At 43.7% G+C, this 15,454-nt stretch overlaps 1 protein-coding gene across 1 annotated transcript in view; it reads left to right on the top strand.

Moving 5' to 3' along the window:
• Nucleotides 1-8,319, top strand: part of CTDSPL2 (CTD small phosphatase like 2) — a 32,988-nt gene extending 24,669 nt beyond the window's left edge. The window contains exons 10-13 of the mRNA XM_040414363.1: nt 2,208-2,287; nt 2,383-2,509; nt 4,510-4,605; nt 6,821-8,319. Coding sequence (XP_040270297.1) covers nt 2,208-2,287; nt 2,383-2,509; nt 4,510-4,605; nt 6,821-6,886 — 369 coding nt within the window. The 3' untranslated portion in view covers nt 6,887-8,319. The remainder of the gene's footprint in view (nt 1-2,207; nt 2,288-2,382; nt 2,510-4,509; nt 4,606-6,820) is intronic.
• Nucleotides 8,320-15,454: the final 7,135 nt, after the last annotated feature.

Raw genomic sequence — 15,454 nt, 5'->3', positions numbered from 1 at the left:
TATATGAACACTCGTTAGCTATCATCGGGCAGAAAATCTTAAGGGTTGCTACACAATAAATTTGCTCTGGTATTTATTAGGGATCAACCAATATTGTTTTTTTTTTTTAGAGCCGATACCCATAACCTGATAACTTATACCGATTTATTCTGTTCATTTTTTGAAAATTATTATTTTTTTTTTTTGCTGTTACGGCGTTCACCACATAGAAGATTTTTTTAAAATATATTTTAATAGTTTGGACTATTCGGACGTGACTATATGTTATATGTTTATATATTGTTATGTATTTTATATGTAAAATTGGGAAAGGGGGTGATTTATACTTAATAATTATTATTTTTCTTTTTATTTAATAACTATTTCTCCCCTTAGGGCCTAGCTCTTTTAATCCCTTGTCAGATTCACCATAATAGATCTCTATCAGGGTGAATAGGACTTCACACTCTCCCTGCTGATCTGTGCTCTGCACACACAGAAGCACGGAGCCGACTATGGCAGCCAGGACTTCAGTAGCGTCCTGGCTGCCATGGTAACCGATCGGAGCCCGGGATTACAATGCCGGGGCTCCAATCAGAAGCTGCCACTGCACCACCAATGAGGGGGAGGGGAGGGGACCCTGTGGCCACTGCCACCAATGATTTTAATACTGGAGGGTTGGGTGGGCGCACTGCGCCACCAATGATAATTAACGTTTAATACAGGATGCGGATGTGTTTGCGCAGAATCACATAGCCGGCATCTTGCCTCTGACAGGGAGCTGCGATCAGCGGCAGCAGTTAACCCCTCAGGTGCCGTTAACTGCCGCTGATCGCAGCTTCCTGTCATATAGGCTGGGCACTGCCTCCTGTATTTGTATTAGACATTAATTAGCATTGGTGGCGCAGTGCGTCCGTCTCTCCTCATTGGCAGCGCGGCACAGGGGGAGGGAGAGAGTGACTCCTTCTCCCCTGTGCTGCTGAGGGAACATGGCGTGCTGACAGCAGCACGCTCATGTTCTGTGATGGGGCGCTGGACGCACGATCGGCAAGGTTAGATACCGATAACTTTGAAAATCATGAATATATCCCTAGTATTTATCCGCTACAAAAAAAGGCATAGAAAATTTTTGTGTTTTTTTTTTTTCTTCCATTATGCGTTATCTATGCTTCTGTTTATAGCTCGCAATCACTGATCAAACACTGACCATGTGAAGGCGACCTAAGGATAATTTCATATAAGTGAGGTTTTCATCCATCTGGACTGAATTCTGACCCATTCATTTCAGTGGGTATGGGGTGAGCATTGTTTTTCACTGACCTTCTGTCAGTTCAAGAAATAACGCAGCGTGTTCTATATTATTTCGTTTTTTAATGCAGGACTGGTTCATTTCATTTAAGGCCTCAAGCATCGGCTGTGCCTGTATTGCGGCCTGAAAACAGCTGGTCCGCCGTACAATTGGGTCCGCAATCCAGGAGATGCGGCACGGATCGGAGGTCCACAGAAGTACTACTGAGTGCTTCGTTGGGCTTTCTGTCCGTTCTTCCGCACCGCAAAAAAAGTAATGCATGCACTCCGATCCTGGACCCAATTAAAGTGAATGGGTCCGTGTCCGCAGATGGCCACATGGTCTGTGCCCGTGCATTGCAGACTGCAATGCACGGGCACAAACCATGTTGTAGTTTTATTCCGGCCGCCTCTTGGCATGTTTGCTAAGAGGCAGTGAATGGGGCCAGAGCGGATTTCCGGCGGCACGCATGCACTAGCGGCAGCACGGATCCGGCAGGCTGTTCACCCGGAGAAGGTTGCTTCTAATGTGAAGTAGCCTAAACCATCAGTTTTTCACTGAACAGATCCTGACACTTTCCGTATCACTCAGGGGGAAAAAGGCTTAAAGGGTGATGAAAAAAGCCAAAAGCTTCAGTTTGCTGCATTTTTAAAACCTGCTTGTGTGTCCTGCATCTTCTATTTCTCAAAGCCTTTAGCTAACATCCAGAGCTGGTCTGTCTAATTTGTATGGACTCTGTCAAACAAACTTTGTATGAAATCAGAGGGTTATGGAGGTACAGTAAAGGTCTCATGCTCTATGGGTGTTGTATTGTGATCCTAGGCTTTGATTCTTCTAGAGTGAACACCTATGTTGTTCCTCAGATAAAAACTTTTTCTTTTCTGGTAGTAAACAGTTTCTTTTCCCTTTTTTGTTACATGCTTTTTCTTGTATTTCACAGATAATCCTTTTCACGGCCTCAAAGAAAGTCTATGCAGACAAATTACTGAATATTTTGGATCCCAAAAAGCGACTGGTCAGGTAGGTGCACACATTTATGCAATACGACAGCAAGCTTCAGAAATAATATTTTTTTCTCTGTTGTGCATCACCCTGTGTATCTTATTGTTTCCCAGACACAGACTTTTCCGAGAGCACTGTGTGTGTGTCCAAGGCAATTACATTAAAGACCTGAACATCCTGGGGAGGGATCTTTCTAAAACAATCATCATTGATAACTCACCACAAGCCTTTGCATACCAGGTAAATTGAATGCTTTCTTTTGTTCCTAGTTAAAGGGGGTGTCCTGTTTCCGATGTTCTCGGAGTAGGTCATCAATATCAGATCGGCATGGGTCTGATTCCTGGCACCACTGCCGATCAGCTGTTTGAGAAACAGCCCCTCCGTCCCATTCACTTTTATGGGAAAGAGCATTTGTAGTTACACTTCAAGTGAATGGGACATATGGGTCTGTAATGACATCCGTTTCCCGAGCAGGTAAGCAGTGAATAGAACCCAGGACCGATGCGCTCTCTTCAAACAGCTGTTTGTAGGAGGTGCCGGGAGTTGGACCCCCGTTTCAATATCGATGACCTATCCTGACATTGAAAACTGGACAACTCCTTTAAAGCCTTTTTCCCCATAAACTGCACCACTCCTTGTGTATGGGTGGCTTCTGGAATTGCACATGGACAAGGGTGGTGCTACTTCCTCTGGGACAGGGCAGAGGGCCCCCACTCTCATGCAGTCCTTTTAAAAAGATGACAATTTTAAAACATTTTGTACTTTTTCATTAGCCTTTTTTATTCGAAGCAAAGAGATTAGAATAATGGATCGTGTGGATGTTGGGGGTGTAGAACTGCGTGTGTATTTGGATGGCAGTGCGGTCTACACTTCTCAGCAGTCTGTATACTCAGTAGCAGTAGTGGTTGTGCACGTGCAGTGTTAGTCCATTATTCCCAGCAAGCAGTTCAAGCCTTACCACTTTGTATCATTTTAGTTTTGATATATTTGTTTTTTTTCCTTGAAATATCCCCACAGTTTATGCTTCTGTTAATAATGATATTTGAATACAGGAATCTATAGTTAAAGGGCACCTGTCAGCAGATTTGTACCTATGACACTGGCTGACCTGTTACATGTGCACTTGGCAACTAAGGGTATCTGTGTTGATCTCGTGCTCCTATGTTCCAGCAGTTCTGAGAAAAAATATATAATTTTTGCAAATGAGCAACTAGTGCATTGCTGTTACTCCTAGAGGCTCTGCTCTCTCTGCAACTGCCACATCCTCTCCACTTTGACAGGGCCAGGCGGCTAAAACGTCATCACTCCTGGTCCTGTCAATCAAAGTGAAGGAGGTGCAGCAGTTGTAGAGAGAGCAGAGCCTCTAGGTGTAACGGCAACACCCCTGTTGCTCCTAAAGACTCATTTGCATATAGTAAAACACAATTTTTCTCAGCAATGCGAGCACATATGAACATGGGACCAACTCGGATGTCTTCAGCTGCCAAGCGCACATGTAACAGGTCAGCCAGTGTCATAGGTACAAATCTGCTGACAGGTGGCTGATTAAAGGGATTCTGCCACCAGGTTTTGGCCTATAGAGATACGGACATGCACGGCTAGATCGCCGCTAGCATGTCCGCAATATATCTGTCCTATAGGGCTGTGTGGTTTTAATTTCTTTAAAAAAGGATTTAATAGATATGTAAATGAGTCTTGAATGTGTCCAAGGGGCTGCACTAACCTTACTTGTGCCCAGCCACGCCGCCTGTGAAGGAGCCCAGCACCGCCTATGTGCTCCGTATCTCCTCCTTTCATCAACGATAGATAGCCGTAATCTCGCGATGCGCACTGCCGGTATAGTGTTCCTTCCCTGTGCTGGCATCCGCCTCAGGGAAAGAACTGCCCATGCACGATCTCGCGCATCGCGAGATTACGGCTATCGATCATTGATGAAAGGAGGAGATTCGGAGGACATAGGCGGTGCTGGGCTCCTTCACAGGGGGGCACGGCTGGGCACAAGTAAGGTTAGTGCAGCCCCTTGGACACATTCAAGACTCATTTACATATCTATTAAATCCTTTTTTAAAGAAATTAAAACAACACAGCCCTATAGGACAGATATATTGTGGACATGCTAGCGGCGATCTAGCCGTGCATGTCCGTATCTCTATAGGCCAAAACCTGGTGACAGAATCCCTTTAAGTTTACCTGTGGCAAATTTACCACATTTTTCCTAATAGAATCTATGCTTCTTACAGCTTTCAAACGGGATTCCCATTGAGAGTTGGTTTATGGATAAAAATGACAAGGAGCTGCTGAAGCTTGTCCCTTTCCTGGAGAAGCTTGTAGAACTGGTAAGCTTGACTTTAATGTATGTAAATGATTGGATGGTGCTACCGCACATATTTTTGTTGGATATTTAAATGTAGAGAGAAATAAATGATCACATATCCAGTTTGCACAGTGTTCCTTGTAAAAAATTCCTGAACAGGGAGCAGCACTTCATTGTAAAAGCATATATACGATGCGACTTTTGCATTGTGTTTGCTTTTAGTTTTCACTTCATTTTACAGGATTACTTGGGGTACCTTCACACTAGCGTTTTTCTTTTCCGGTATTAAGTTCCGTCCTAGGGGCTGAATACCAGAAAAAAACTGATCTGTTTTTTCCTAATGCATTCTGAATGGAGAGCAATCCGTTCAAGCTGCATCACTTCAGTCCCTCTTACGTTTTTTGGCCGGAGAAAATACAGCAGCATGCTGCATTTTTCTCTCCAGCCAAATATCTTGAACATTTGCCGGATCCAGCATCAATTTCTATTAAAATGTAAATTAAAATTGCCGCATTGACGGATCCGTTCTTCCGGTCCGCGCATGCGCAGACCTTTAAAAATGGGAAAAAAATAAATACCGGATCCGTTTTTCCGGATGACAACCGGAAATACGGATCCGGTATTGCAATGCATTTGTCAGACGGATCCGTCTCACAAATGCATCCGTTTGTGTCCGGATTGCCGGATCCGGCAGGCAGTTTTGGCGACGGAACTGCCTGCTGGAATCCTCTGCCGCAAGTGTGAAAATAGCCCAAGTCCTTTGTTTGTTTTTGTAGCACATCATTGTAACCTGTTCATCTAAGGACTGTTAGAATCTAGAACCAGTGAAGTAGGCAGCACTGGTGTATTGGCACCTTCTACTTGTACTGTTGTACAGCCCAGGAGATTTCACATGTTGGGTGTACGTTATTGCCAACTGCCTTCACAGGTTTTTAAAGGTGTTTATTGGTTGTGAGACGTTCTAATGAGAACAGGGACCCTATACCACTCAGGCCGGAGCTGCAGATTGTGCATGTACACTGCTGCTCCATTCATCTCGATGGGAGTTCCATAGATAGCTGAATACAGCACCTAGCTGTTTCTGGGAGATGAATTGAGTCGTAGTGCGCATGCCTGACCTGCCACCCCTTTCATTTCTGGGGGCTACTTAGAGTATGGGGTCCCCATTCTCATGATGGTGGGAGTCCCATCAGTAGGATCCCCACCAAACTAATACTAGGAGATAACCTCTCACAACTGAAATACCTTTTTAATTTATGGCATACATTTCCTTATGTTTATGCCGGCTATACCCCCTTTTTTCAAACTGTTTAAAGAGTAACTGAACCTTTTATATGAACTTTTAATATGTTGTCCCTAATAAAACTATTTCGAATATACTTTATTAATGTTGTATTTTTCTTACTCTTTTACGTTCCTAAAGCGCACCATTCCCTGTGCACTTAACTCAGTTCTCCGTACACCGCTGACAGCTCAGCGATGCATGGATTGTGGAATTCATGAATGGGCAGCAGCAGCGCTGTGAGTACCGCAGGAGCGCGCATTGCAGCCTGCTCCACTTAGTTAATCCTGGCATAGTACCCATGTGCTATGCCAGGAGTTAGTAATCCTCCGGGATGCAAGAGCAGCAATATGCGCTCCTGCCCGTACTCGGTGGTGCTGGGGCCCCATTGATAAAATGTGCACTTCGTACACCGCTGAGCTGTCAGAAGTGTACGGAGAACTGAGTTTTAAGCGCACAGTTAATGGTGCTCTTTAGGCAAGGAAAAGAGTAAGAAAAATACAAAATTGATTAATAAAGTATATTAGAAAAAGTTTGATTGGGGCATTAGGGACAACATATTACAAGTTCATATAAAGGTTTAGTTACTCTTTAACCTAAGCATAGCTTTATGTTCAGCCGTACCTTAACTAAATGTGCACTTAGTTTTGGCATTAAAGGTAATTCATATTAGAAAAGCCATATTTCATCTACATTTGACCCCCGTGGCTCAGCAGTTGAACCCCACCAATCAGCTGACTGACCTATCCTATGACGCCTTTAATTTGAATAGATAGCCATGCAATTAGAAAATGTATAAGTGAACATTGTGTGTGTGATGTTTAATCAGGTCTAATAGTTTAGGAAAATGTTTATTTGTCAATATTGAGAAGAATGTGTTTCTGTACACTTTAAATTCCGTTTGTATGTCTGCTATAATAATTATTAATGCTTGTGGGTTTTTTCCCTACTACAGAATGAGGATGTGCGGCCTCACATCAGAGACAGATTTCGCTTACACGACTGTTTGCCGCCAGATTAGAAGGACATCAAGCACCTGCAGGATTCCCTAACTACCGGGGGGCGGCAGCTTTCAGATGCCTGCAGGGGAGCAAAAGCTGCAAAACCACAGGACTGAAGCATACATGTACACAACCATTTGCCATAACTGCTGAAGGCATTTCTTTACTTTGCTGTCCAAAAAAAAAATATATAAAAAAAGAAAAAAAAAATTATATATGGGGAAAAAAAGGAACGGTTTCACAGTGACGTGTTGTGACTGGTTTGGTGGCACATCACTGGGCAGCTTGGCCTCCTCCCAGGAATTGTTATGTCTCCAAGAGAAACCCCGCTGTCTGTGAGCTGCAGATTGCATCCTATCCGCTGTTGAATAGTTTGTCCGTGTCAGCAGGAACGGAGAGATTTTTTTTCTTTCTTTTTCCCCCCTCAGTTTTAGCCTCCTACACAGTGATCCTTCTTAGTGTAGATTATTCGTTATCCATTCCTTGCATTTCAGTCGGTTTTAGTAGCCAAATTTTACCTTTTTATTTTTGTATAATATGTTTGGCTGTTCCTATTCTCTGCTTGCATAATGTGTTTTTTTTTTGTTTGTTTTTTTTCTAGGTAAAATTAAATTCTTAAAGTTCAATCCATGTAAGCTCCATTTAGAAATACATATATCTTTTATATTTTATCTGTAATCCATTCTAGTACTTTTTAAAAAACATAAAGCTTTTAAAAAGCAAAGTAGAGAGAGTGGGAATATTGTACAGAAGTGTGGTGCCTGCGTACAGTACAGGGGGGAGGGGATGTATTTCCTGTGACTAGGCCAGGATTGTGTTTTTACATACTTTCCTCTCTGTACATGCAGATCCAAACACCCATTACACACCTATAAATATATATATATTTCCGCTCACACATGTATACACACGGCCTCTCCCTCCTATACGTATCCATCCACAGCTCTGGTACTGATGCAGCTAATTTGAATGGTGGGTATTTTTGTATGAGGTGCTCTGTCCTGCAGGGAAGACGTACAGAAGGAGGTGTCGTGGGTGCAAGGTTGCTTGCTGTTCTGGTGGGTGCCCTATGTTTCAGTGGTGCACTCACTTCCTAAAAAAAAGAAGAGAAGGCACTTTTTTTTCCATTTTCTTTTTCTTTTCTTTTCTTCCTCCTTTTCTAAAATAAAAAGAGGTTTGTATTTTGTAAGCTTGTTCAGAGAGTACAGTATTGGAAGTTAAAGCTCTACAGAGGAGGCTGTTCATCCTTTTTGTTTCTATGTATATTACCTGTTTAACTGTATGCCATTTTATTGTATAAATTTACACATGGATTCATTTTCAAGTCACTCCTTAAAGTAAGGAGTTTTTTTAGTAAGTTTTTAGGAAAACATTTAATTTTTGTATTTTTGATTTTAAAGAAAAAGCATGAGTTCTGTCATATTTTCAGTGTATTAATGAAGATTTTAACCTTTACTTTGGGTGGCTGTTTTATTTCGTACTGTGTGTGCACTTTTGTGCAGTGTTATTCATTCGATTTGCACTTAAAGGAATTACTGCTAGCCATACGCCAACTCCCACCAGGTAAAAGCCCTGGACCACATGATTTTCCCCATACTATATTACTCCTCCTTCACACTTGTTTATATTGTGATCATACATTAACCCCTTCCCAACCGCTTCACAAAAATTTACGTTGGCAGTTGAGTATTTAAAAATTGCAGGCGCGATAGCCACCAGGTGCCTTCTGTTTTAAACAGCAGGCACCCGGGACTAATGTATGTGATTGACATCTGGAGGTGCAAAAACCCGGACGTCCGGTGGCTCTTCAGTGAGGATTGGGTGAGCCGAAGTGTGTGATAGCCTCTAGTTCCTATGGAGCCCCTGCTTGTGGCAGGGATCCATAGGAACATAAGCGGTCATTTATGAACTAATATACGCCAGTTTTCTGGCGTATATCTGTTGCAGATTGCGGCAAAAAGATTATTTGCGCCGCGATCTGCGACTTTTCCCCCGCTCACGCAAGGAAGCTGGCATAGATTTAGACCAGCGGTGGATGTGCTGAAGTTATGTAGAGGCAGGCTCCAGCATGAGGGAGATTAAGACTGCGTCTAAAATGGCGGTCTTAGTAAATGACCCCCATAGTGTATTTCTCATAGACTGCAATGCTAATGCATTTAAGTCTGAGAACCAATCTGATGATTGCTTGTTCCCTATGGGGACTGTATAAAAAAAAAAAAAAAGTTTAAAATTATTAAGATTCAAATCGCCCTTCCCCAAAATAAAAATACATAAACAATAAAAAAAAAATATTATCGCAATGTCTGTGAAAACATCTGTACTATTAAAATATGTGAAACTGAAGTCACAATGGCCATTTTGCCAATTTTTTCGTGGTTGCTTCAAATCCCACAAAATTAAAAAGTGATCAAAAAGTCGTTCACAATTAAAAAAAAGTTATGGGGGTCAGAATATGGCGATGCAACGAAAAAAGTTTTTTCCTCAAGTATAAAACCGCAAGAAAACCATATGAAAGGAGCAGGTCAGTTTTACCTCATAGGAAACGCTGTAAAAACGAAACCCAAAAAACTGTGGCGAAGTTTCGTTCTTTTATAATTCCAACCTATTTTGGAATTATTTTTTCCTGCTTCCCACTACATTGTATGCAACCATAAATAGTGCATTAGAAAGTACAGCTTGTCCTGGAAAAAAACAAGTCCTCATACGGCTATGTGAATGAAAAAATAAAAAAGTTAAGGCTTTGGGAAGGCTGGGAGTAAAACAAACAAACAACAAATCAGTCTTGAAAGGGTTAACAATCACTCTTCTATCACCTAATAGGAAGAGAAGGTATATGAACTCCGATGTTTTTTTTTGTCGGGTGCCATGGTATACAGGTCTAAGCCCATAGATACTTGTATAGAGAAAACCACGCACACTCAATAGAGTGTAATATGCAAAATGGATTTATTGTGATACACTCACAATTGTGGAAGAAATAATACTAATTGAAAAGAAATTCAAAAGTAATTGCCTTAGACCGCAGGTCTGGTGGCAGACATGTATGTTACAGCTCTAACTTTTCGGTTTTGCCGTATGTTGGAACGTTATTCTTGTCCAATGAGGATGCGATATTAATGCGACGTTTCGGTCATTTCAGACCTTTTTCAATCTATCGCTGTAATGTAAAAAGGAGAGTGGTAAACATAAGAATCTAGGAAATGCATCTAAATGGTGTGTAATAAGGAGATTGCTAGCTGTTGTCTATAACAGTATTCACACTTACTATAGTTGGTGACTATGAGCTGTAAATAGTGTAGGAACAAAATAGTTAATGATTATGTGATAGGATGACTCAGAGTATTAGATGTAAGCTTTAAAATGTAAAGGTATAATGGAACATAAGATATTTGAAATAATACTACATAACTCCAGGTACGAGGCAGAGAGAAGTTACCCAAGATTCTATGTAAGTGAGGAGACCATGGGGCAGGTGCCAGGTCAGAGGATGAGGGGCATGAAAGGAAGGAAGAGTATAGCTTACCAGAGGGATAGTCGGATGGAGAGATGGCAGTCCAGGTATGGACAGAGAATAGAGCTGCTATGGCGTGGGCGTCCATAAATACGCCCGCTATACACCACTTCCTGTGTGTGAGCGTGGCCGCTGACGCATGCACACGAGATGTGAGGCATGTGGTAGCCATTTTGGAGTAGGTGGCGCACGCGCACTGTGTGTATAGAGGATGTGAGGTTAGCGGTGGCAATATTACAGAAGGGAGGGCATGCGCTGTGTTTCATTGGGAGTTTGAGGAGTGTGCACTTGCTTATTGGATGTTCTGAAGTTGCGGTGGCCATCTTGGAAGCTGGAATGTCATGAGAATGTACAGGTGAAACTCGAAAAATTAGAATATCGTGCAAAGTTCATTTATTTCAATAATGCAACTTAAAAGGTGAAATTAACATATGAGAGACTCATTACATGCAAAGCGAGATATTTCAATCCGTTCTCATTTATTTATATATTTATATATTTCTGTCTGTCTGTCTGTTCTTTATGCGCGACCAAACGACTGGACCGATCTTCACCAAATTTGGCACACAGGTACATAAGGTGTCCGGGAAGGTCTTAGAACGGGTCTCAGCTCTCTAAGACATACCGTTCCTGAGATATTCCCCCCCCCCCCCCCAATCCAAGCCTGCAAGTCCTTCTCTTCAAATCCCAACTGCTATAAACACAGTTTTACTCTAGGTTTCCATAACAACCCAGCCATTTTTCTTTACTGCTTAAAGGGGCGGGCAATGGTGGAGGTCACTGTTTTTAAAGGGGCGGCCACAGTGGAGGTCACTTATTAAATGGGTGGGCACTGTGGAGGTCAATGTTATTAAAGAGGCGGGCGCTATAAAGGTCCCTGTTAAAGGGGTGGTCACTGTGAAAGTCACTGTTAAAAGGGCGGTCAATGTGAAAGGCACTGTTAATGGGGCGGCCACTAAAAAGGTCACTGTTAAAGTGGTGGGCACTGTGGAGGTCACTGTTATGGGGGAAACTGTCTATCTTTTTACGACACACGGAAACAAAATGAAATAGATTAAATATACCCGTGCAAAGCCGGATCCTTCTGCTAGTCTCTTATACACTCACCTAAAGAATTATTAGGAACACCATACTAATACGGTGTTGGACCCCCTTTTGCCTTCAGAACTGCCTTAATTCTACGTGGCATTGATTCAACAAGGTGCTGATAGCATTCTTTAGAATTGTTGGCCCATATTGATAGGATAGCATCTTGCAGTTGATGGAGATTTGAGGGATGCACATCCCAAAGATGCTCTATTGGGTTGAGATCTGGTGACTGTGGGGGCCATTTTAGTACAGTGAACTCATTGTCATGTTCAAGAAACATTTTTCCAGTCTTCAACAGTCCAATTTTGGTGAGCTCGTGCAAATTGTAGCCTCTTTTTCCTATTTGTAGTGGAGATGAGTGGTACCCGGTGGGGTCTTCTGCTGTTGTAGCCCATCCGCCTCAAGGTTGTGCGTGTTGTGGCTTCACAAATGCTTTGCTGCATACCTCGGTTGTAACGAGTGGTTATTTCAGTCAACGTTGCTCTTCTATCAGCTTGAATCAGTCGGCCCATTCTCCTCTGACCTCTAGCATCCACAAGGCATTTTTGCCCACAGGACTGCCGCATACTGGACGTTTTTCCCTTTTCACACCATTCTTTGTAAACCCTAGAAATGGTTGTGCGTGAAAATCCCAGTAACTGAGAAGATTGTGAAATACTCAGACCGGCCCGTCTGGCACCAACAACCATGCCACGATCAAAATTGCTTAAATCTCCTTTCTTTCCCATTCTGACATTCAGTTTGGAGTTCAGGAGATTGTCTTGACCAGGACCACCCCCCTAAATGCATTGAAGCAACTGCCATGTGATTGGTTGACTAGATAATTGCATTAATGAGAAATAGAACAGGTGTTCCTAATAATTCTTTAGGTGAGTGTATATATAAAAACGAGTTTCTGTCTAGACGTTCTTTATGCACGACCAAACGACTGGACCGATCTTCACCAAATTTGGCACAAGGGTACATCAGGTGTCCGGGAAGGTTTTAGACCGGGTCTCAGCTCTCTAGGACGTACCGTTCCTGAGATATTCCCCAAAAATGACCCACATTAGCCAATACAAGCCTGCAAGTCTTTCTCTTCAAATCCTAACTGCCATAAACACAGTTTCCTCCAGGTTTCCATAACAACCCAGCCATTTTTCCTTACTGCTTAAAGGGGCGGACACAGTGGAGGTCACTGTTATTAACCGCCTAACGCAGGATCGCATTCCGGAGGCGGCAGCTCTGCGCAGAGTCACGCATCTACGCGTCATCACGCGAGATTTCCTGTGAACGCGCGCGTTCACAGGGTCGGAAGGTAAGCGAGTGGATCTCCAGCCTGCCAGCGGCAATCGTTCGCTGGCAGGCTGGAGATGCGATTTTTTTAACCCCTAACAGGTATATTAGACGCTGTTTTGATAACAGCGTCTAATATACCTGCTACCTTGTCCTCTGGTGGTCCCCTTTGCTTGGATCGACCACCAGAGGACACAGGCAGCTCAGTAATAAGTAGCGCCAAACACCACTACACTACACCCCCCCTGTCACTTATTAACCCCTGATCACCCCCCTGTCATTGATCACCCCCTTGTAAGGCTCCATTCAGACGTCCGTATGTTTTTTACGGATACATGGATCGGATCCGCAAAACACATACGGACGTCTGAATGGAGCCTTACAGGGGGGTGATCAATGACAGGAGGGTGATCACCCCATATAGACTCCCTGATCACCCCCCTGTAAGGCTCCATTCAGATGTCCGTATGTGTTTTGCGGATCCGATCCATGTATCCGTGGATCTGTAAAAAACATACGGACGTCTGAATGGAGCCTTACAGGGGGGTGATCACCCCATATAGACTCCCTGATCACCCCCCTGTCATTGCTCACCCCCCCCTGTAAGGCTCCATTCAGACGTCCGTATGTTTTTTACGGATCCACGGATACATGGATCGGATCCGCAAAACACATACGGACATCTGAAGTGGTTAAAGGGGCGGGCACTGTGGAGGTCACTGTTATTAAAGGGGCGTGCGCTATGAAGGTCCCTGTTAAAGGGGCAGGCACTGTTAAAGGGGTGGTTACTGTGAAAGTCACTTAAGGGGGCGGGTACTATGGAGGTCACTGTTTTTTAAGGGGCGGGCACAGTGAAGGTCACTGTTTTTAAAAGGGCGGGCACTGTGGAGGTCACTTATTAAAGGGGTGAGCTCTATGAAGGTCCCTGTTAAAGGGGCAGTCTGTGAAAGTCACTTTTAAAGGGGCGGCCACTATGAAGGTCACTGTTAAAGGAGTAGTCAATGCTAAAGGGGCGTGCACTGTGGAGGTCAATGTTAAAGGGGCGGGTACTTTAGAGGTCACTGTTATGGGGGAACTGTCGATATCTTTTTATGACACACTGAAACATAAAATAAAATATACCCGTGTAAAGCCGGGTCCTTCTGCTGGTCTCTTTTATATATATATATATATATATATATATATATATATATATATATATATATATATATATATATATAAAAATGAGTTTCTGTCTGTCTGGACGTTCTTTATGTGCGACCAAACGAGTGGACTGATCTTCTGTTATTAAAGGGGCGGTCACTGTGAAACACACTGTTAAAGAGGCGGTCACTGCAAAGGGGCGGTCACTTATTAAAGTCACTGTTAAAGGGGAGGTCACTGTGAAAGCTACTGTTAAAGGGGCGGCCACTGTTGAAGGGGGGTCACTGTTAAAGTGGGGTTACTTTTAACCCCTTAGGGACACATGACGTACCGGTACGGCATGTTTCCCGAGTCCTTAAGGACACATGACACGTCATGTGTTGTTATGATCACCGCCGCTTGCTAAATGCGCGGTGACCCCCCCCCGTGTTGACGATCGCCGCAAACCGCAGGTCAATTCAGACCTGCGGTTTGCGGCTTTTACCTGGTGCTGCGGTTGTGCCATCGGGTCCCCATGTGGCTGTGGGGGGGACCCGATGGCATGGAAGGCAGCGCGATGCCTTCCTTAGGCATCAGCGCTGCCTTCCGGTGAAGAGCCTGTGAGATCCAGCCCCCTGGATCTCACAGGCCCCGGTAGCTGTATGAGTAATACACACAGTATTACTCATACAGCCAATGCATTCCAATACAGAAGTATTGGAATGCATTGTAAAGGAATATACCCCCAAAAATTCAAGTCCCAAAGTGGGACAAAAAATAAAGTGAAAAAATAAAGTTTTCCCCCAAAAAAAATTAAGTTTCAAGTAAAAATAATCAAAAACGTCATTTTCCCCAAATAAAGTTAAAAAAAAAATTGTTAAAAAACGTTCTTTATGTGCGACCAAACGACTGGACTGATCTTCTGTTATTAAAGGGGCGGTCACTGTGAAACACACTGTTAAAGAGGCGGTCACTGCAAAGGGGCGGTCACTTAATAAAGTCACTGTTAAAGGGGAGGTCACTGTGAAAGCTACTGTTAAAGGGGCGGCCACTGTTGAAGGGGGGTCACTGTTAAAGTGGGGTTACTTTTAACCCCTTAGGGACACATGACGTACCGGTACGGCATGTTTCCCGAGTCCTTAAGGACACATGACACGTCATGTGTTGTTCCGATCACCGCCGCCCGCTAAATGCGCGGTGACCCCCCCCCCCCCCCCCCCCCCGTGTTGACGATCGCCGCAAACCGCAGGTCAATTCAGACCTGCGGTTCGCGGCTTTTACCTGGCGCTGCGGTGGTGCCATCGGGTCCCCATGTGGCTGTGGGGGGGACCCGATGGCATGGAAGGCAGCGCGATGCCTTCCTTAGGCATCAGCGCTGCCTTTCTTAGGCATCAGCGCTGCCTTTCGGTGAAGAGCCTGTGAGATCCAGCCCCCTGGATCTCACAGGCCCCGGTAGCTGTATGAGTAATACACACAGTATTACTCATACAGCCAATGCATTCCAATACAGAAGTATTGGAATGCATTGTAAAGGAATATACCCCCAAAAATTCAAGTCCCAAAGTGGGACAAAAAATAAAGTGAAAAAATA

Source organism: Bufo bufo, chromosome 1 (genome assembly GCF_905171765.1).
Source record: "Bufo bufo chromosome 1, aBufBuf1.1, whole genome shotgun sequence".
NCBI lineage: Eukaryota > Metazoa > Chordata > Amphibia > Anura > Bufonidae > Bufo > Bufo bufo.
Note: the sequence above shows the minus strand (reverse complement) of the source record. Positions and strands in the feature narration are given on the sequence as shown.